Genomic DNA, 24,045 nt, shown 5'->3' with positions numbered 1-24,045 from the left:
AGTCAACTGATTGACTATTTTAACATTAAAATCAGGTAGTAAAAATATGCCTCCGCGACAAAGGTCACCACAGAAAAACAGCAAAACAAAGCCTTCTCCGAAATCCAATAATTTAGCTAATCAATCGGGTGAAAAATCGTATCCTGTTTGGAGTATAAGGTACGTTTTCGATTGCGGATCCACATCCTGTCCATATCCTGCCCAGTCCCAGTGTCGTGAAACAAGTTAGTTTTGATTTGACTTTCATTGCTTCACGATCATTTTGAATTTCTTATTTTACAATTTGGAAATATTTATTTTAAATTCAAAATTAATAATCAATATTCAAAACTTGTGTTGCTACACATTTTAATCACACACTATTTAGCAATTTATTTCAATTTGCTATCATTTATTGTATGATCTAAATCTAAAGCATTTTAACTTTTAAGAAATAATTCACTTGAATAATTTAGTAACATTTTACATTTTGGACATTAATACTTTGGAATTAGTAAATAAAAAGAAGCTGTTTAAAAATAAAGGTACATAATTAATTCAAATTTATGTATGGAATTATTTGAAATATAATTCTTTGTTACTTTATTGTTAATAATTTTTAAGTTTTGGCTTTAAAGTCTAAATGTTCAAACATAAAAATATACTCAAGTCCTCAAGTGGATTTTTTTCAGAAATGCAAATAAGACTGTATATGATTTTTTTTACAATTGAGTCTGGTTATGTAGTATAAATTTTATCTAAATATTATAAAAAGATACAAGATACAACATAAAAATACTCACTTTCAAATAAATGCAAAGACGGTTTAAATAATTTTAACATTATCAAGTTGCAATGACATAAACAGACTCAATCTATTTCATTGACAAATAATGAAAATGAAGCAATGATAAACTTCCTTTCTCTATTGATGCGCTTCATTGGTCACTGATTGAATTAACATTGATAATTCAATCAGTGACTTATCAAGTTTATCAATAGAAGTGTTAAAAGTGGCAGATTAATCCCCCCAGTATGAAATATACTGGGAGGAGAAAAAACTAGGGTATTAGCAGGAGAAAAGACTAGGGGGAGAAACGACCGTACACCTTGTGAAACGAAAGTTTAACTCATAATTAACTGTATAATGATTGTATACGAAACGCATTAAAACATGGCTTTGACAGAGGTATAGACAAAAGCAATATGTGCACAAGTTTTCTTTTGTTTATTTAATGTTATAAAGCTTCATGTCAAGAAATTATATTAAAAGTATCCATAACTAAGTGAAGTTATTGTCCAAACTGCAGTATGTGGACGCTCATATTATCCTTCTGCATGATACTGTTTACCATTATCAACCCTTTCTCACTCAGAAGCAAAGTGAAAATGGCTATGTGCAAACAGCATAAAACAAAAACAGCCTGCGAGTAACTCACAGTCTGTTCAGGTTTTATGCCTTATTTTGCTCATCATTGTCTAAGGGTTAGAAATAAGGCCTTTTAAATTTGTAATTTAGTAAGAAAAGTGTTAAATTAAATGTAACTTTCAAAGAGACTACAAATGCGTCAAAATACATATCTAAGTGGTAAAGAGGTAAGAAAATGTTTTTCTATGAAGGGCAAGATAACTGCGGGACATTGCTGGTCTGAAGCTACGCAGGGCACACGTGGCATGTTTTCATGACAGGGTTTTTTCCTTTCTTTGAGACCCGTCGAATTTCAGCCCTTTCCCCTAGACAAATTTTTCCCCTCTTGCAGAGATTTTTCCCAAAACAATGATATCTAAAAAAATATTTTTTTTTAAACCTTAAATTATATGAGTTAACCTGATCCAGTGTAGAAAATAAAAAAAATATTGCATAATTAAATTATCTGTTGCCTTGAATTTGTTTTAAAAACAGTAAAATATGTTAAATTGATAATTTAAGACTTTCATTATTTTCCCCCAAATCCACCGTTTCGCGCGAGTTTCATTCCCCTCAAAAAAGGCCAAGCCCTTTCCCCAAAATCAGATAATAAACCCTGCATTAGGATGCTCATATCAAGGCTTGTTAAAAAATACTGTTTTATTATCCCCACGCTTTTTGAAAAAAAGGTGGGGATATTGTGGTGATCTCCGCCGTCCGTCTGTCCGTCCGTCCTGGCCACTATCTCCTCCTACACTAAAAGCACTAGAACCTTGAAATTTACACACATGGTAGCTATGAGCATATGTGCGACCCTGCACTATTTGGAATTTTGATCTGACCCGTGGGTCAAAAGTTATAGGGGTTGGGGTGGGGCCGCGTCAGAAATTATCACTCATTTTTTTAGGTTATTTTACATTTACTTCTTTATTTCTACACCGATTCACTTCAAATTGATACTGGACCTCACCTATGACAATACGGTCAATCTCAACCATGCATGGCCCCATTCCCAACCCTGGGGCGCCCCGCCCACATAGGCCACACCCACCAAAAATTTCCATTTACTATAATTTTTTCATTTCTACACGGATTCACTTCAAATTGATACTGAACTTTTGTTATGACATTAGGGTCAATCTCAACTATGCATGGCCCCAATCCCAACCCTGGGGCGCCCGCCCACATAGGCCACACCCACCAAAAAATTCCATTTACTATAATTTTTTCATTTCTACACGGATTCACTTCAAATTGATACTGAACTTCTCTTATGACATTAGGGTCAATCTCAACTATGCATGGCCCCATAACCAACCCTGGGGCCCCGCCCACATAGACCACACCCACCCAAAATTGCCTTTACTATAATTTCTTCATTTCTACACCGATTCACTTCAAATTGATATTGAACTTCTCTTATGACAATACAGTCAATCTCAACTATGCATGGCCCCATTACCAACCCTGGGGCGCCCCGCCCACATAGACCACACCCACCCAAAATTGCCTTTTACTATAATTTCTTCATTTCTACACCGATTCACTTCAAATTGATACTGAACCTCTCTTATGACAATACGGTCAATCTCAACTATGCATGGCCCCATTACCAACCCTGGGGCGCCCTGCCCACATATGTCACACCCACCCAAAATTGCCTTTTACTATAACTTCTTCATTTCTACACCAATTCACTTCTAATTGATGATGAACTTCTCTTATGACAATACGGTCAATCTCAGCTATGCATGGCCCCATTACCAACCCTGGGGCACACCTAGGTCAAACATTCGGCGTGGGGATACGCGTCGGCCTCTGCCGCGCCATTTCTAGTTTAAAAATATTTTACAATACATATGTTACTACCAGTGCTCCAGCTAGGATTTGAAAAGGGCAGGGGGGGGGGGGTTGTCAAAAGGGCACTTTCAACGCGCAGTATTTTGTCAAAAAGGCACTTTCGACGCTCAGTATTTTGTAAAAAGGGCACGTTCGAGCGCGCGGGTGTTTCTGGAATGCTTCCTATTGCATGTTAATTTATATGTTATAAATAATTGTATTATTCCCATTATTATTAAACCATTCAAATATAATGTATGCAATGAGGATTAAAGTAATTACAATGTAATAAGAGATTTATGAATTATCATATGTAAAAAAAAAAAAAAAAAATTTTTTTTGGGGGGGGGGGGGGCAGGGCGGAGGTTCGAGGGGGCAGGGCGGAGGTTCGGGAGGGCAGGGCGCGGCGCCCTTCGATTTAGGCCTAGCTGGAGCACTGGTTACTACTGTATTTTCAGCAAGCATGTGATACTGAAGTTGCTCAAGACAGTTGCCACAGTAACGCTGGTGTTCTATGTTGTCATCCCGGTGTTTGTGAAGACTAATCCATGGATACAGAACAAAGTCATCTTCCTCAATCACTGTAATTACTGAAAAATTGAAATCAATGGTTTGATTAGCACATGTAGAACCATGACAAATTATGGCTTTATTGGATTTTTAGGATAAGGGTATTTTTAGCAATATTAGATTTTCCCACCAAGAGTGCTGGATTTTAAGTTTAATTTATATAGTTAACAGTAACTAAAAGTGGTTCACAAGGGAAGTTGTGAACTACAACCGTAATGTGTTGGGCAATCACTATTGTTATTGTTTGAAAATTGGTTTATATGATATGATGATAAACAATATAGTTAATCCACTGTTTCCTTTGTCAGTGCGCTGGCCCCCTTTCATAGACTACTCAGAGGCAGAGATCATTGTTCAGTGGCCCACCAGAAACTTCCACATCACGACAGACCAGAACATCAAACTTGGTCTCTGGTAAGTATTAGACCCAGACCAAAACATAAGAACATCATACTCCAATTAATTAACCCTTTACCACTTAGATATGTATTTTGACGCATATGTAGTCCCATAGAAAATTAAATTTAATTAAAAACCTTAATTACTAAATTCAAGTTTTAAAGGCTTCAATTCCAACCCTTAGATACTGATGAGCAGCAAACAGTATAAAACCTGAACAGACTGCGAGTTAATCGCAGGCTGTTCTGGTTTTATGCTGGTTGCAAGACATTTTCACTTTGCTTCTTATATGAGAAGGGTTAATTAAAAAAACTGAAGGAAAATTCATTGCATGAGACATTGTTGTACTCATTGAAATAGGTACCTTTATTGAGAAATGTTTTTGTCAATTGTTTACACTCTCATTTCTGCATTTTTCAAGTGTCTTTTAACATTTTTTTTGCAGGGCAATTGTGACCAATTTCAGCTCGTACTGTCATGATGTTGTGATTTTATTTTCTACAAATGCTTTGTAGTTAACTTACTGAAATGTTTCTTTGCAGGCACATTTTGCCAGAAAGTCTTCGAGTTTTGAATCTTTCCCCGGACAGCTATGAGGCACAACTGACCGACTCTAAACCCATCATTCTGTACCTGCATGGAAACTCTGGCTCCAGGTTAAATATATGTACCTTAAACAGACCACTAAACCCCTTACAAAATCTCTTAAAATTATATTTAATTCATTTTGTTTAGCTCAAATGTGCACATGATGAGCTGTTTGCATCACCTTTTGTGTGCCGAGCAGTGTTCATTCAAACAACATCTCCACTTTAACAGCTGGATAGATTTCACAGGAATGATCCGTCAATGTATAAGCTATATATTGATATAACTTTAAGAAAATTCTGTATGACAAATTAGCCAAGATATGTATTATTTGGCATGAAACATCATAAGGTGGTCCACTGGTCCTTTATGAAGTTTTTTCACTTCATGAACTTGGGGTCAAAGTTTTTAATGCATGGGGGGGTGATATGTTTTTAATTTACTAACATAGTATAATAACTAAAAAACAAAGTAGCCACATCTCATTATGAAGGCAATAGATCTAGGTTCCATCTTGGTGCTCTTGTTAGCTCGACTATTATATATGAAATATATATAGTGGAGCTATCCTACTCACCCCGGCGTCTGCGTGAGCGTCTGCGTTAGCGTCTGCTTTAGCGTGCAAATGTTAAAGTTTTTGTACTACCCCAAATATTTTCTTTGTCCCTTGACATATTGCTTTCATATTTTGCATACTTGTTTACCAACATGACCCCAACCTATAAACAATAGCAGACAACGCTATCAAGCATTTTGTCATAATTATGGCCCCTCTACTTAGAATATGCAGCAAATGTTAAAGTTTGCGTACTGCCCCAACTATTTTCCTATTTTCAATGTCCCTTGACATATTGCTTTCATATTTTGCATACTTGTTTACCAACATCACCCCAACCTATAAACAAGAGCAGACAACTCTATCAAGCATTTTGTCATAATTATTGCCCCTTTTATACTTAGAATATGCATATTATTGATAAATCTATGTTAAAGTTTGCGTACTATCCCAAATATTTCCTATATCCTTTGACATATTGCTTTTATATTTTGCATACTTGTTTACCAACATGACCCCAACCTATAAACAAGAGCAGACCACTGTATCAAGCATTTTTACATAATTATGGCCCCTTTTACACTAAGATAATTGAACATTTTGCTTAAATTGCCAAAACTTCTTTATTTATGATCACATTTTATTATTACTTTGACAAAACAACACTTACCTGAATACCACAATGGATTCCACCCAAAAAATACCCCACGCCCCTACCCAGAATCCCTTCCCCCCCCCCAACCTCCCGCCCCCCCCAAATTTTTTTTTTAAAACATCATCTAATAAATTACCCCACCCCACATTATACCCCCCTCTCACCCCCACCCCCCCCTATCCCCCCCCCCCCATTTTTTTTTAAACATCAACTAATAAATTACCCCCATACCCCCCCCCCCCCCACATTATACCCCCCTCTCACCCACCCCTACCCCCCCCCCCCCCCCCCCCCCCCCCCCCCCGAATTTTTTTTTGTCTCCTTTTTTTATTTTTGAAAGATCGTCTTATAAATGACCACACCCCAAATTCGACCCTCTCTCAACCCCCCCCCCCCCCCCCCCCCCCCCCCCAAATTTTTTTTTATTTTTTTCCTTTTTTTATATTTGAAAGATTGTCTAATTAATTATTGAATATGAACAATTTCCCCATGATGGCTTACGTTATAATGTCAAGCACTCGAACAGTCGAGCGCGCTGTCCTCTGACAGCTCTTTTTTTTATGACTTTTTAATGCTGCTATTGCTACAAAAGAAATTCTCTTGGCTGAAGTAAATCTGTTTAAGTGAAATAAAAAGAATGCATGGTTTTAAGAACATGCAAATAATCTTAGATGAATATGTAGAGTTTTAGAATCAGATTGGAAATGTACATGTTAATTTGCGGTATTTCCAGGGCTGGGTGGCACAGGGTGGGTCTGTACAAGGTGCTTGCTAAGATGGACTTCCACGTCATAGCAGTGGACTACAGAGGTATGGTGCAGTCATTTCTGAACATAAGATACAATGACTAGTAGCTATCAGAGCTCCACTCTCTAAAAGTTATTTCTACAATTCTTCCTTTGTTTGTTTTATTCAGTTTTTTTTATAAAGAAAATATGAATTTTTCTTTAGCAAATTAGTTTAGTTGTTTAAGTATTAGAAGAATACAAAATGAACTTCATATATTGTAAATGTTAACTTATGCAAGACTTTCCAACAAGCTTTTATGGTAAAGCATTTTATAAATTGCTTGAGTGTTAAGCAAAATCGTCTGTGATTCAAAGCAATTGCCATTACTGTACTCATCTAGTAATTAATTTATGCGCATCTGTCTTATATTGATAGTCTATATCTTGTTGCTACTTCATATGCAAGCTGTGATGATAAATTATTTGTCTAAAGAGAAAATATACTTTCTGATAACAATAGTTTTTTAACTGAACAACATGTAGGCCTTGATTAAGGAAGTCTACATCAATTCAGAAAGCTTTATTGTTTTACAGAGATAACCTTATAAAACAATTTTTCAATGTAAACATTGTATTTTTTGGTGGTTAACCTGAGTGGGTGTGGATATAAATCCAAAAAACGTTTGTCAGTTACCATGGTAACCTTGATGTTGGTTGCTGCAGGTTATGGAGACTCGTCTGGCAGTCCCTCAGAGGATGGTGTGGTGGCGGATGCCTTGTTTGTGTATCGCTGGCTGAGGGAGAGGCAGGGCAGGTCACCACTCTACATCTGGGGACACTCCTTAGGCACTGGGTAGGCTTTGCTGCATTATAGCTTAACCCTTTACCCCTTATATACGTATTTTGATGCTCTTGTAGTCACTAAGAAAGTTTAATTAAATACATTTCTTACTATATTCAAGTTTTAAAGGCTTCATTTCCAACCCTTAGATACTGATGCGAAGCATACAGCATAAAACCTGAACTGACTGCGAGTTACTTGCAGGCTGTTCTGGTTTTATGCTGGTTGCAAAAGTCATTTTCACTTTGCCTATGATGTGGAAAGGGTTAAGATGACAGTGTTCTTTATGTTGTAGGGGTGTGTTAAAGATCAATACTGGCAGTCAGTTATTTATCATCACAAAATATGTAGATGTAATCCATAATTCAAATAAAAATCTGTGTTATTGTCAATTAACCCTTTACCACTCAGAAACGCACTTTGACACGTTTGAAGTCCTTTAGCAAATCAAATTAAATTTAAGTCCTTTCTTAATATATTCAAATTTGAAAGTCTTCATTTTCAACCCTTAGATACTGGTATGCTGCAAACAACATAAAACCTAAACAGACTGCGAGTTACTCGCAGGCTGTTCTTGTTTTTATGCTGTTTGCACACAGCCATTTTCACTTTGTCTATAAGTGGGAAAGGGTTAATTACCCTTTCCTCATTTAGTTTGAAATGTCAGGTACTGTTATTTGTGATTAAACATGTATCTTATTTAACAAACTGGCACCAAGGGACTAGAGTCTCGTTGTTGTTTTTTACTTCATTAAACAGTGAAAATTTTATCATTTTTTTACTGACTATTAAAAGTACCAAATAGCAGTTATTATTTTATTGAAAATAATGTTAGTTAAAACATTTCACACATGAGCAAAAGTCAAACCTAGGTTCTTAATTATTTTATTATTCGTGGTTTTATTGTATTAAAAATTATATCTTACCAGTTTTTCAATATGACAGAATATGATCTTACCGTAATTTGCAGTTACTTTATTTGTACATATATCAATATATGATCAAGAACGACAAGACTCCTTTAATGAACATATGATCAATAAAGTTCCTATTTTACATGACTTCAGAGTTTCAACAAAGTTGGCCAGAATTATTAGCAGAAGTGGTAAGTCAGTGCACAACGGCATATACTGTATTATTATGTCTCTGTTTGTCATTATAATTAACTTTAAAATGCATATTTTGCAAGTACTGACTGTAAAAATTAAAGATATTGTAAATAGTATTTAGTGGGATAGCAAGCATGTTTTCTCAATATTCATGTGATAAACTGATGGGAAATCTGGCGGCATCTTGTAAGATTAAACTTTCCTTTGTGGCCATTGATTTAGAAACAAGGTATCTCATTTGTGGCTGTTTATAATCAACACATCTGTTTAGGTCTTGGATAATTTACCAGTATTTAAGATATTGAAATTATTCAAAAGATTGATGTTGTTTTATTGTTTTGCACAATATTTACAAGATGTTTACAGGCTATTGCTTATTTTCTAAAACAAAATTGTAAAAAAAAATAATAACAAAACACATGATATGGTCCAAATCAAATTATAGACTTGCAGTATTTTATAATTTGTTAAGATTAGCACATTCAGTTTTTATTTGCTTTTTTTCTTTACCCGTAATTGCTGCTCATGTTTCCCAGGTGAGGCTCCAGACGGGGTGATTCTCGAGTCTGGGTTTAACAACATTTTAGATGCTGCTAAATACCACCCATTAGCTTCGGTAGGTTACAGTTCTCTGTTTATGTTTAAGGTTTAATAACTGTAATACGACATTTTGAAAGTCTGTTCCTTCTTATCATATTTCATATTGTCATAATTTTTATGTCCCCCACTATAGTAGTGGGGTACATATTGTTTTTGCCCTGTCTGTTGGTCTGTCTGTTGGTCTGTTGGTCTGTTTGCGCCAACTTTAACATTTTGCAATAACTTTTGTTATATTGAAGATAGCAACGTCATATTTGGCATGCATGTGTATCTCATGAAGCTGCACATTTTGAGTGGTGAAAGTTCAAGGTCAAGGTCATCCTTCAAGGTCAGAGGTCAAATATATGTGGCCAAAATCGCTCATTTTATGAATACTTTTGCAATATTTAAGATAGCAACTTGATATTTGGCATGCATGTGCATCTCATGGAGCTGCACATTTTGAGTGGTGAAAGGTCAAGGTCAAGGTCATCCTTCAAGGTCAGAGGTCAAATACATGTGGCCCAAATCGCTTATTTTATAAATACTTTTGCAATATTGAAGATAGCAACTTGATATTTGGCATGCATGTGCATCTCATGGAGCTGCACATTTTGAGTGGTGAAAGGTCAAGGTCAAGGTCATCCTTCAAGGTCAGAGGTCAAATATATGTGGCCCAAATCACTTATCTTATGAATACTTTTGCAATATTGAAGATAGCAACTTGATATTTGGCATGCATGTGTATCTCATGGAGCTGCACATTTTGAGTGGGGAAAGGTCAAGGTCAAGGTCATCCTTCACAAGGTCAATGTCATCCTTCAAAGTCATACATCATATAGGGGGACATTGTGTTTCACAAACACATCTTGTTTGCATCCAAAATCAAAGTTTACGAACAATTTACCAAATAGTTCTTATTCATTCCAAGTTGACACTCCACAATACCCCCCCCCTCCCCTCATTTTTCATTACAATTTAAATACAAAATTCTTTCATTTATAAATACTGATAAAGCAGGACTTGTTTGGTATATATTTAAACATAAATACCTTATTTATGCATCCATGATAGCTGTAACAGTTCTTAATCCCCCAGAAAACCAGACAAAATACCAGTCTGTACTCGTAAATCATTTTAAAATTGTTTTTCTTTTTTTTCTAGTTTATATTTTTCTTTGATTCTGGTCAGTAAGTATATTATATTTTGTTTTGCCTTTTATAGTGTGAATGTTTTATCATTTTCATTTTATCGCTACCTCTTGTCTTTCTAGCCATTCAAGATGATCCCTTGGTTCAACTGGCTCTTCCTGGATACAATCACTGCCAACGACATCCACTTTCAGAGTGACCAGAGGTAAGGTTGTCTGTCTGCAGTGAACTCATGTGCTTTGTGATTGTTTTCCTTAACCCTTTACCACTGAAATACATATTTTACCCTTTACCACTGATATACGTATTTTACCCTTTACCACTGAGATACGTATTTAACCCTTTACCACTTAGATACATATTTAACCCTTTACCACTTAGATATGATTTTGAGGCATTTGTTGTCCCTTAGAACGTTAAATTTAATTTTAGAACTTTCTTACTAAATTCAAGTTTGAAAGGCTTCATCTCCAAACCTTAGATACTGATGAGCAGTAAACAGCATAAAACCTGAACAGACTGCCAGTTACTCGCAGGCTGTTCTGATTTTATGCTGTTTGCACATAACCGTTTTCACTTTGCTTCTAATGGGGGAAAGGGTTAAAAAGTTCTGCATTTAACTAACTACCTAACTATTAAAGATATTCACCATCCATTATGTCTTCCCAGGCATTATATCAGATGACTAATAGAAATGTACATGACACTATCAAAGGAAAAGTAAAATGGTGCTGTCTTGGGACAGCTATTTTGTGAAAACTAAGAAGATTAGGTTTATCTTAATTATCTTTCTAAGAATCTATAAGAAAATTAATAAAAGTAAAAGTAATGTTAAAATTTTAAAATTAAAAAAGTAAAAGTAATGCTAACAGCTATGAAGGTCTCCATGTTCAGAGTGTATATTTATTCTAAGGAAAGAACTTTAATCTTAGTCATTCAAAAGCTATATCTCTTAACATTCTGTGTACCCTGTATCTTCAGCATTGCCGATGTAACACCACCATTGTTGATGCTGCATGCTGAAGACGATGTCATTGTGCCCTTCCATCTCGGGGTGAAGGTAATAACTGCATGAGGCACAGCTTACAATCAAGTGGCATTGTATTTACTTATGATGTGCATGATATCAGGCTATACAATCAAGTGGCATTGTATTTACTTATGATGTGCATGATATCAGGCTATACAATCAAGTGGCATTGTATTTACTTATGATGTGCATGATATCAGGCTATACAATCAAGTGTTTGCTCAAGCAAGGAAGTCTTTATGGGTAGAGATGTTTTCATACATCATGTGTTCCATAAGGTTAAGTTTTTACTCTTCTTAAAAGCAGTTTTTTATATTTCTGAAAAGTACACTCAAATTATCTTGATAAAAATTATTCTGAAATGAATAATTTATGAAGATTCCTTAACCAGGTTAACCGAAGGAAAAAAATGGTTATTAGATTGGCGAATGTCGGCGGGGGGGCTGGGGGCTGGTGGAACAAGCTTGTCCGGGCCATAACTTTGTCGTTTATTGTGAGATATTAAAATCATTTGGCACATTTGTTCACCATCATTAGATGGTGTGCCGCGCGAAAGAATTACGTCGATTTCTCCAAGGTCAAGGTCACACTTTTGAGTTCAAAGGTAAAAAAGGCCATAAATGAGCTTGTCAGGGCCATAACTATGTCATTCATTGTGAGATTTTAAAATCATTTGGCACATTTGTTCACCATTATTGGACAGTGTGTCGCGCGAAAGAATTATGTCAATATCTCCAAGGTCAAGGTCGCCACGACTAAAAATAGATTGATTTTGAAACAAGAGGGGTAATTTGAACAATCAGTAACAATGCACATTTTGATTTGGTCTCCCTTTATCAGACTTTTTTTTCAATTTGAAATCTAGGTCGCCACGAGTAAAAAAAGATTGAATCTTACACAAGGGGGTAACAATGCACATTTTGAGTTGTCTCCCTTAATCATACTTGTTTTTCAAATTGAAAACCTGGTTTTGTGACAATTTTGTCCCTTGTTTTGACTTTGTATCAATTTAACCTGACTTGTCATAAATACTTTTCTCAAAATTTTCACTTCATATTAATCACTAATTCTCTTAATTTTACAATACGATATAAACTACTTACACAACAGTGAAGGGAGTGGTTTTATTTTGGTATTTTTATATGAAGAATTACTAGTATGATATTGTCGTGCGGTCAGGAGGCTAACTTTGATTCACTATCAATAGTATCAGTGGGTGTGTTTAAGGATACAATTTATCTTAAGTGTCTTCAATTGATCTTAAGTGTCTGTCTTTTGTACGTGCATCTTCTCTCTGTAAACAACAAGGATGGTGCTGTTCTTTTACTTTCTTGCCTGGAAAACTTTTGCTTTCTATTTTGAAATATGATTCTAGGGGTATTTTTTTTAAGTATTTTATCCATCAGCATCCTTTAGGACATTAAATTTAAACAGCCAATCACAATATGTACACAAAATTATCCGGTACGCTCTTTCATCATTCATGTGGCAAAATGATTATGAAATCTGTTCATTATTACTTATTTATTGTAAAAATCAGTTATTTTATGCTTTCTGTTGGTTAATAGAGAAATATCATTGAATTAAAACAGATAATTCCCTTTTTCAAGCAAAATAAAAAAAATGAAAATTGTTGATAATTTTCACTGTTTTACTATGAAATCATGTCATTTTCATGAGAGTACGACGTCATTATTTCAGCAAAAATACCAAAAAATTATTTGTAAGCATAAAATGAAAATAAAAATTATTTCATTTAGTGGAATATCAAATTTAATTTACTCTCAATCATAGACAAAATATTTTCTTTGATCACTTGTGAATTATAATCAATATTCCACCAAATCAAGCAAATATCCTCTATTTAATTAAGTTTGATATAATTTATTGTTGAATTCTAATATTTATATTTTCTCGTATATTATATTTGATGCCAGTCTTTGCATATAAAAAGCTTTATTTCCGTCCTTCCTTGGTCTACTCTGGACTTCATTTTAACCCTTTACCACTTAGAAACATATTTTAACGAATTTGTAGTCCCTTAGAAAGTTAAATTTAATTAAAGACCTTTCTTCCAAGATTAAACTTTTAAAGGCGCTATTTACAAGCCCTTAGATACGGATGAGCAACAAACAGCATAAAACCTGAACAGACTGCGAGTTACTGCAGCCATTTCACTTTGCTTTTAGTGGGAAAGGTTTAATAAAAAATATAAGAAACTATAATAATTTGAAGGGGCTATTTCTTTGTAAATTGATATCACAGTTATGCCCAGTACCTATTCCCCTGCAAAAAAAGAGTTCTGACATAGTTGATACTTGAAAGTTGAAATTCACCAATACCCTTGTCATGCAGACTTGACATTGGCCATTACATACACCTTATATTACTTATAAAAATGTAAAATCTTAATTTAAAAAATAACTCTTTAGTTTGGAACTTTTACTACAACAAGTGGATATTGACACCTTTTTTGCTTATAATCACTTCCAGTTCAACTGTAACTACCAACATCTGTGAAATTGACCTGATTAACACATGACAATTAAATGGACTGACAAGCACCAAGTTGAAGCCACAAATGGGGGCATTTTTTTCATTGAAAACCAGGTATTATTTCTTTACTTTTCTGACTTTGATGCAGAACAAGGAGAACAAAGCAACCTTTATTTTTTTCTTTCAATAAATATCCAAGTTTTAAACCTTTCCATAAGCTATGTTGTCTCTATTGCAGCTGTACGAGGCAGCCGTGACATCCCGTCCAGACTCCTTCGGGGCAGCTCAGTTTGTTCCCTTCAATGCCAGTCTTGGCTATGGGCACAAGCTGATCTTCATGGCCCCAGAGCTACCAGATATTATCAGGTGAGATTCTCACATTGTGTGTATGCAGTCCAACCAAGGCCCTGACTTGTGACATTTTGGGAAGCCACTTATTCATATATCAGTTTGTAAGAGAAATAAACATATCAAGGTTCGATCCCAATTTACGGAGCATTCTTTAAATCTTCCAAAGACACCAAAGTACTGGTTTTACCCAGGAGACAGACAGGAGAGCATTTCAAAGCCTTAGGCATTTGAGCTGAAATATATATGTTCAAGGCAATCTGTCTTATCTTTTTAACTTTTTTTATTTCCGATAAAATATATTTTGTTGCCCACCTGTGTTTGCATTCTTTTTTAACAATCCTTACTTTGATTCAGATAAATATTTTATAATTTGTTAAAAATAATTAGTTTTAATATGTGATGAATGATTTGATTTTCCAGGAAGTTCATGACAAGATGTGAGAACAAACAGAATTGACCATGTGATAGAAAATAGACCATAAGAACAAACAGATTTGACCATGTGATAGAAAATAGACTTTGAGAACAAACAGAATTGACCATGTGATAGAAAATAGACCATAAGAACAAACAGATTTGACCATGTGATAGAAAATAGACTCTGAAAACAAACAGAATTGACCATGTGATAGATAATAGACTCTGGGGATAAACAGATTTGACCATGTGATAGAAAATAGACTTTGTGAACTAACAGATTTGACCATTTGATAGAAAATAGACGCTGAGAATATCATGTGATAGGAAATAGAAAGTTTAAACGGCTTTGTATTTGCTCAGGAATTTGGTAATATTTTTGTTTTAATATTTAATGTTGTTGTTTTTCTTGTTTAATAATCAATTGTTTAATTTCTTTAGACTGGCTGGCTGATATGAGCCTGTCTATATATTTTGATTTTACCATCCTTGAAACAAGTTTTTTAGCATATCAATGGCATACCGGTAATTTTTTATGTAGTTAATTCAGTCAATACTTGTCAGGTAAGATGCTACAATATACATGCTTGTAAAACATGATACATGAAATTAGTATTACCATTTGTATATCACAATATGGATCTGTTATTGTGTGTGTCTAATGTATATATATAATATATTTGATGTAAGTGTTGATTTAAAATGCAAGTTATTGTACAACTTTTATTGTTTTATATTTTAACGACAATCATACTATTATGCACAAAATAAACTGCCTAAGATGTTATATTCATACATTTATCACGTTGTTAAAACATGAATTGTGTATAAGCCTTTATAAATGTGAATGCAAAAACAATGCATGTATAGTTTTAATTGATTGATATATTTCTTTTATTTGCACATGTCCATCAGTCATTTGGAATATATTCCTAGTTTGTTAAATTCTTTATTTTATTTTTTTACTTATTGTTGGTTATACATTTGCATGCCGCCCCCCCCTCCCAACACACACAGTGTGGGAGGCATTAAGCATGGCACTTGTCTGTCCATCCTAGGTCCCCAAGTTATGTTTTGAATTTTCCTTTCAACTTCTGGGTGGATCTTTTTCAAAGTTTAAATACCTGACTGTGTATTAAGTTATCTTAAAAATTGAATTTGGGCTGCAAAGAGTTTTGGAAAAAATATGACCATTTGTGTTTGTTCACGTCCTGAAACTTTTTGTAACTCCTCTTTAACTTCTTTGCACATTTCTGAGTCGAATGACCTTAATGTGTACTGGATTGCCAAAAAAAGGAATTTCAGCTTCACCTTTGTCTGTTTTTCCACTATAGAATGTATTGTCCTGATATTGTGTAATTTGAACACCTCTTTTATTACTTTATCTTGCACAAACTTTAACAGTTGAATGATCTTAATGTTTAGATGGTCGTAAAGAAAGGAATTCTATCTGCAACACGTTTTCACAGAACGTTTTCTCTAATTTTGTGTTAAACTCCTTAACTACATGTACTGGGTGAATCTGGCTCAAACTTTCACTGTTGAATTACCTAATTATGTGTAGATGATTGTGTAGAAATGAATTTTGAATGTGACCAGTTTTAGCTGAGTTATGGCCTTTTTCTGAATGGGGCTTGAGTTTCTGTAACTTATAGTTTAATTGATATAACATGTTAAAAAGAGAAAATATGGATGTTTTAAATTAATTAAATCATGTTTATTTCATTATAAATAATTTGAAAATCTTAAAATAAGTATTGTTACGACCAACAATTGGCTGTCTGCAAAACAACAATGAGCATTTGTTATTAAAAGTGTCACGTGACTATTGAAGTCATTTGTCCTCAATCTTTGTAGTTGAATCATGTGGAACATGAGGCATAACAGATCTGTTAAGATATGTCTGAGCTCTTATGTTGTTTGTCTTTGGTGACGGCATGTTTGAAATAAAATAAGGTAGAGTCGCAGATAAGAACCTTTTTATCTGTTTATACTGTATTTATACTGTATTTGATTACATTTAATTTCAAATATTGTTGCCATTTCACTTATTTCATTTAATAACAAGTTGAGTTTTGTCATTAATTGTGGTAGCAACGTTCAGAAATCCCCGCATTTATTTGTAAAATTATGTACGAGTTACTTGTTAATTTTGGGAATTTCAAGTATGTGAACATTTTATTGTGAATAATAATTTGATTGGTAGATTTTGATTGTATGATTATATTATTATAGATAAGAATTTCGATGACTTTGATTAGCATCTATTGTCCATATGTGATATGCGGTTTTAGTTAACTGCTTTAACAATTGTGTTTATTTACTTTACTAGAACATTCCAGGGTTTATTTTTGCGTTCGCTTATTCCCTCCATGCAGTATCTATACATGCCTCACACCCGTAAATGTAATCCTGCTGACGCTGACTCGTGTAATAAAACATGAATTAATATACTTGTAGTTTTATATTGGTGAAAAAATAATTAAATAAGTAGTTTTATATTGGCGAACAAAACTAATTAAATAAAAATTGTGCTATACCACTATGACATATATAGAACGAATACTATAAAATATGATATATAAACTAGTCATCAAATGAAACTGTTTAGTTAAAGAACCGCAAATTTAGAAACATGCAATAATCTATAGCGCCTGAATAACTGGATTGCAGACCAACACAGGTCTAAAAAACGTGCCTGTGGGGCTTTTAGTTTCACATCGCCTTGATTACCAGCGCAACTATCGTTTGAATTTCTTTGATAACGTATTTGTCTAACTGGGTAAGAGTCTCAATGATATTATAAACTGGATGACAACTTTCAAGCTGAAAATGAGCCAATCAAAAACAGAAATCATTTTATACGGCACAAGGCAACAATTATCTAAAATGTCCATATCAAGTGTGAGTGTTGGAGGATGCATGGTTAAGTTAGTAGACCGTGTGAGAGATCTTGGTGTTACAATGACCAACACTCTTAACCTTGACCTTCACATCACGAAGAAGTGCCAAATTGCCCAAATGCAATTGCATAATTTAAAAGCTATACGCAGGCATTTGACACAAAGTCAGCGGGGGTGTTAGTGCATGGTCTTGTACATTCCCATATTGACTTTTGCAATGGTTTATTCACCGATCTACCAGCTTACCAAATTCAAAAGCTTCAACGGACTCAAAATCATGCCGCAAGAGTGGTCCTGAATGCGTCATTTGATCATCCAAGTACTGAACTCTTGAAACAACTCCACTGGCTACCAGTAAAAGCTAGAATCATGTACAAAGTCCTGGTTATGGTCTTTCGTGTTGTCCATGGTTATGCTCCTGGTTACTTGCAAGAAATGTCTGTCCCAGCAAGCAGTCGGTATAGATTTCGATCACAAAGTGACTGTAATCTTGTTATTCCCAGGAGGCGAACTAAGATGGCGGATAGATCTTTAGCTGTTGTTGGCCCGAAGTGGTGGAACAATCTACCAAGCCACTTAAAAATCATTGACAATGAGGGCTGTTTTAGATCATGACTTAAAACTCATTTGTTTAATCTTTTTCACGGATAACCAATGTGCAGTGTTTGTGAAGCGCAATAGAATATTTTTATACTAATTTTTGCGCTATATAAGTGACATGAATTTGTATTTGGGAAAACACCAAAAAAATCGTGTTGTAGCAGTATACATTTACCTTTAATGATGCACCATTTATACAGGTTAAATAACATCTACATGCCGTATATTCGATGCAGGCTTTAATCTGCGATCACCATTTTATGATAAAGATTATGATGTGCTGTGGAATAGATAAGTTTAGATGCTTTAGACTCAATCCTTGATAAAGCAATTGTTTGTTTTGATAAGCGATATTTGGTCTTAAAACCATAACTTCAAATCTTTCCGTTAATTAAAATCACTCTTTACATTCCTAATTTGGCAAATGAAATGCATTTGTTTCATCGTAACAAGAGACGTTAGCCACTTCAATGATTATGATGGGTAGATTTTATGAATATGTTAACCAATCAGTACATTTGAAATAAAAAGTATTGTATGTCATGTAGATTTATTGAGTTTGGTGACATATTTAATATTAAGCAAAATAATGCAGGAAATCATTTTATACTCTAAAACCAAAACTAATGTGCATCATAGTATGATGTTTTATTGTTATAAGAATCTACATAAGATCCATGAATGCGTTTTCATACCTTCCATATAGTTTTGTATATTCTTTCGGTTCTGGAGACACGCACGTGCTTGCAATAACATAATATCATTCAATTATTTCAGTCAGAGGACACGAACACTGGCTTGTAAATATCGATTCATCAATCACTTACCATAATACGTGTATAGGCATCGGACATTGCATGTTAATACAGACCTTCACATAGTCTAGGCGAAAATAATTGTCAGGTTGACTTGGAATGAGTCATTTACCCTTTGCATGCTGGGAAATTTGTTGTCTGCTAAAATGTCGTCTGCTGAATTTCTAAAAATTTGCATTTTCTTCGTGTTTTTTTCAATAATACTATCAGAATAGCAAACAGTTTGGATCCTGATGAGACGTCACGTTCTGTGGCGTCTCATCTGGATCCAAACTGTTTGCAAAGGCCTTCAAAATTCGGTTCCAGCACTGAAAGGGTTAAGTATCGTTGTTACCCATGTAAACGTATACAGTATTAAACAAAACTATATTTCCGTTATATGCCGTTAAACAATTCCCCACTGGCATGCAACAAACAATTAATGTAATGCCAGGGTTCACCTGTTTGCTTCTTTCGAGATGTTTTATTAAACATTTGTTTTAAAACATTGGAATGTTTTGTTGTTGGTGCTTGTTAACATGGCGTTCAGTCGGCCGTGTGTACATTACGTCGTCAGCCCATGTCAGTGCATTTTAACCGGATCTGTTGTAACAATCCGGTTGAGCGCTTTTTGAACATTCAAAGAACGACATGCCTTATTGTGAAACAGTTTGCAGAAAGGTGAAGCTGTTGAGGTAAATAATGACAAAATATGGAAAACACTGAAACTTGTTGAAATATGTCAACTCATATATCCGGACATCAACAAAATTCAAACACTTATGTTGTAAACGTCTGTGACGTCGCCAGTTGTTTAACAAGCCAACGCCACTTTGAGGTTCAACATTGACAATGTTGAACACCATCTTTAAATATTTCCCTCGTGTGGTTCATTTTAACAATGAAAGGATAGATAAAGTACTACTGTGTTTTAAAATATTCAAACGTTTATGCCCTTTCCCCTAACCGAAAATCCCGATTCTCCCCTGACAATTCATCGGCGTATTAACTGTCGGGGGACATTTTGGCTTATTTGCACAAATGTCGACGACGAAAGACATCTATTTGAATATCAAAAACAAAACCGTATTGCCAAATTATATTAATAGGGAAAACGATTAGGAAGATCATATGTTTGAATAACTTCATCGTTAAAATCAATGTAATGTGGACTTTAGTTTGAACTCGTTATTTAATTTAAATTATTTAGTATAATACTAATGATATTATTTAGTATACATGTACTTAACGTCACATTTAAAAGTTACAAAGGAGGAGTAAAGGAAATGTCTTTCTTAGAAATAAGTGAAAACGGAATTCAGTCTTGTAATTGTACCAATAAGTAATTCTGTAACGTTTGTATCTGTAGAACAAATAACCATACAGTTTAATTGTGACCGATTAAATATCATTTCTACACTACAGATATATTCGATGATACAAATTAGACGCCAAGTGAAACACGTTTTGATATGAAAATATCTTCCTTATGTTCCGATTCAATGGAATGCATACTGACCGATGTAAAAACAGTCGAGGGGATATTTGTCCGCACTTATTTGAACTTTAATGTAAATACCAATCTGATAAAGGAGTACCCAATGATTTGTAAGGTCGTTATCTCGGACAAAACCAAGTATCCATAGTAACTTATATAAAACTTATAAACGGTACATTATTTATATTAATATATTTGTAAGTTCCGATTTTTGTTTGTTGAAATGAAGTACGAGCTTTATAACCAATGCACTTACAAACAGGCACTTGTTCCAAACTCAAACATACCACAGAATTGTCAAATATATGTTCGCTTTTGTAATAGTAACAAAATCAGATTTCTTTTGGTTACCGCTCATTATATGCCTATATTTTAAAATTATTATATCCTACCGAAATAATTAAGATGTTTAAGTGAGGAAAAGAACATGTATTGAGCCGATAGATAAAAAATAAGACATACAATGATTTATTTACATAATCATCAGTTGTATAATGTATAGATATATCGACCGAGATCCATACAATTGAACATACATCAAAACCTTGCATCGGTGCGCTGCGGTCAAAAGGTAAGCGAAGCTGTATAGTCATTCAAACTATTATCATTTTACATCCTTATTGAACTGGCGATATTTAAGTGGCCTACTTAACATTGTCAAGTGAACCTCGAGCTTCATCCGTCCCTAGTATTTTTAGTGATGACCAGTAACCTTAACAAAGCATTGCAATTTTTAAGCCATGTTCGTGTATGAGAATAAAACAATATATATATACTTCCGGCTAGTCATTTCAGCTGTAAAACTTGCACTCCGATTGGCGATTTTAATTCTTGATCCAACATTGCAAAATAGAAAAGGCACGAGCTCTACATTTTGTATCTATTTAAGAGTAATACCAGTAATGAGCATTAGATATGTATCGAAATATATACAATTAAACAGCTTCTTTTTCGAAAATTCGTGTGTCACACAGTCACATAACGTTATGTATGAAATTTAAATTCCCTCGTCGGCTAAATATTGGTGAATACGGCAGCTTGTTTTGAATTCTTAAGTATCGGGCTCGAGTCCCGTTAAAGATAAATGTTTCAATTTAAATATTTAGTTCTCTTATAATACTTTTTTCTGTGTTATTAGCCCATGCAGATGTTGTAATTTTTGCATTTAATATGACACTTGCAATTTACGAAACTATTACGAAAACTATTTTGTATGTTTAATCTTCATTTCTGCCAGAACATACTAAAGCGATACACGTCTATGTCCGCCTGCAAAACAAAATCTGCCCGTAAAGGAGTCTTATTTCCGCTCTGAATCTCCGGTCAAGAAAACCGTAAATGTAAGCATTAGCCATGTTGTTGATAAAGAAACACCAGATGAAAGTGTTGTACAAGACGAGGCTAGTGAAACTCATGTTCGGCACGAAGTTTGGATTCAGGAAAGTGACGATCTTCAGCAACAGATGTGGGAGGTAGCTCAATACGAAGACTGCTGTGATTAAAGCGAACATAACTGTCGTCCGTTTGGCGTGATCATGCTTGGTTTTCTCGGCGTCTCCACGCCGCGACCATGCAGACTGGCTGGTGTTAGGTTGTTCGTTCTTGACATTTTTCTCACACTGTACATTTGGTGTGTCGTCACTGTCTACCGACTGAGCGGCGGAGGTGTCCACTGATGACGTTACGTTCGACAATTTCGTTGCTGTCTTGCTATGGCCTTCCGCTTCTTCTAGTTTTGCGCGTTTCAAGCTATGTTTCCGTATGACCCTCCAAATCAGCGAGTACAGAACCACGAGAATGACGAAAGCCACGAAAAACACGAGTATAAGAAGCACGTTAAAGTACGCCATGTATTTTGTTCCCCGAAATTTGTTCTCTTCATAACAGCGCGTGCCCGTGATGTTCGCGTGTGACGTCATCACGATGTCCTGCCCATACAACACGGGGGCGGGCCAGGAAAGCAGTATGGAGACACCGATAACCACAAGGCAAGAGACTTTGGCAACCATTCGGGACATCTGCTTGCCAAAAGGAACACAAATCTTCCGGTATCTGAAACAGCAGGCGAAGATTCCTGTGAATACGCCGGGTATAATTAGTTTCCGCAGACTTACAGTTTGGTAAAAACTTGACATGTGAAACCGTTAAGGTTTACCTTATTAATGGAAACAATAAATTCCAACATCGTTTGTTTGGTTGTTTGCTTGTTAAGGCCGATCCTTGTAAGCAGGTAACGACATTTATACATATACATTCCGAATTATTTGTTTAAATTGTGTTTCCTGCTTCATTTCAGATTGTATAGAACATTATCATCACATTACAGCAACATCAATTATGAACAATGCATGATTGGCACCACCATCGTGTCCTTTTTCATGATAGGAACAAAAATTGCATTAATTAAAGTATGTTCGATTTTACTTCCACCAAGAACCGGGACGGACGGACCTCCTCACGAATGAATACTCAAGTAACATCTTCATTTCTTACACTTAATATGCTATTTTAGCCAACTAATAGTTTTTTCTCACCAATGTACACATATGTGACGTTTAATATTCGTTTGTTAAGACAGACCGACGAACGGACAATTCGATTATTGTATGCCACTGAAGTTTACTGCGTTTGGCATGAACAGGTGGACAGAGGGATACCTCAATAGTTATAGTGATAGTCATACGGCAGTCGAATTGCAAGAGTAATGTTACATTACCAGTTCTGTTCTATGACATGAAATGTGAACAAATCTTGAAAGAGTTACCAATTAACTTTTGTATTAACAAATTACGTTCGTATTTTCATGCGTGGAAACATTTTTTCTATACAAAATCAGACCAACTCCCAAAAATTCACACAAAATGTGAAACATGTCCTGAAACATGTGATTAAAGATATCACATTTTTTCCCATGTGTAATTTTTTTTAAGTAATTAGCTCAGATAAAAAGACACAATCTGATTTTCAAGTACCATGTGGTTGTCGTTCTTATTTTGATCGCTTTATTTGCTGTTTATATAACATGCGTTGCGTTTTATTGATGCTTTATGATATCATTTCATGTGTTCTTTTAACAATCAAGTTTATCCTAGATGAAGAAAGTCTAGTCTATATCACATGTGTCAAATCGGTCCTACAGTAAATGCAACTCTGTATCTTCAAGTAGTATGACTCACAATAAATTCCCATCTTAAAGGGGAGATATGCCTTTTTTAATTGGCATGATCATTATAATTAATAGTATAATCAATAGTAGTTAGATATAGCTGCCTAATGAATACGCATCAGATCATTGTCAAGTATTACGTGCACACGGCATAGCTATTTCATCCGAACGTAAAAATTACCACTAAATACAATATATATTCCTATGTTTATATCAGGCAAGCACACTCCGGCGCTAAAAAAAGTGATAGGTTCTTAGTCGCGCTTAATTGTTGTTGTTTTTCGGCTCAGGTATTACTTACAAGAATTCGGATACTATATAATGTACCCCGGATACGGGCAATACACTTAAAGGCACACGACCATACTCAGGGGTATTTTTAATGGTA

At 34.8% G+C, this 24,045-nt stretch overlaps 2 protein-coding genes across 8 annotated transcripts in view; one reads left to right on the top strand and one right to left on the bottom strand.

The window, feature by feature from the left end:
* Window positions 1–24,045, top strand: part of LOC127874725 (lysophosphatidylserine lipase ABHD12-like) — a 43,303-nt gene continuing 19,258 nt past the window's right edge. Inside the window, exons 1-13 of one of the 5 annotated variants that reach the window (XR_008047063.1) lie at window positions 1–159; window positions 3,685–3,809; window positions 4,105–4,210; window positions 4,738–4,851; window positions 6,728–6,804; window positions 7,446–7,575; window positions 8,631–8,668; window positions 9,209–9,288; window positions 10,525–10,607; window positions 11,384–11,462; window positions 14,167–14,294; window positions 14,700–14,797; window positions 14,839–15,371. Coding sequence is in view for 2 of the 5 variants with exons in the window: in XM_052419269.1 (XP_052275229.1) it covers window positions 47–159; window positions 3,685–3,809; window positions 4,105–4,210; window positions 4,738–4,851; window positions 6,728–6,804; window positions 7,446–7,575; window positions 8,631–8,668; window positions 9,209–9,288; window positions 10,525–10,607; window positions 11,384–11,462; window positions 14,167–14,294; window positions 14,700–14,736 (1,110 nt within the window). In the remaining 3 variants the exon portion in view is untranslated. Of the gene's footprint in view, window positions 160–3,684; window positions 3,810–4,104; window positions 4,211–4,737; window positions 4,852–6,727; window positions 6,805–7,445; window positions 7,576–8,630; window positions 8,669–9,208; window positions 9,289–10,524; window positions 10,608–11,383; window positions 11,463–14,166; window positions 14,295–14,699; window positions 15,372–24,045 lie in introns of those variants that run through there. The other 4 variants (XR_008047064.1, XR_008047065.1, XM_052419270.1 and 1 more) reach the window with 4 other exon arrangements.
* LOC127874724 (trace amine-associated receptor 4-like) overlaps window positions 21,360–24,045 on the bottom strand; it is a 122,047-nt gene continuing 119,361 nt past the window's right edge. For all 3 annotated transcript variants that reach the window (XM_052419266.1, XM_052419265.1, XM_052419268.1), the window contains exon 2: window positions 21,360–22,543. In XM_052419266.1, coding sequence (XP_052275226.1) covers window positions 21,751–22,543 — 793 coding nt within the window. In that variant the 3' untranslated portion in view covers window positions 21,360–21,750. The remainder of the gene's footprint in view (window positions 22,544–24,045) is intronic.

The sequence above is a fragment of the Dreissena polymorpha genome, chromosome 3 (assembly GCF_020536995.1).
Source record: "Dreissena polymorpha isolate Duluth1 chromosome 3, UMN_Dpol_1.0, whole genome shotgun sequence".
NCBI lineage: Eukaryota > Metazoa > Mollusca > Bivalvia > Myida > Dreissenidae > Dreissena > Dreissena polymorpha.
Note: the sequence above shows the minus strand (reverse complement) of the source record. Positions and strands in the feature narration are given on the sequence as shown.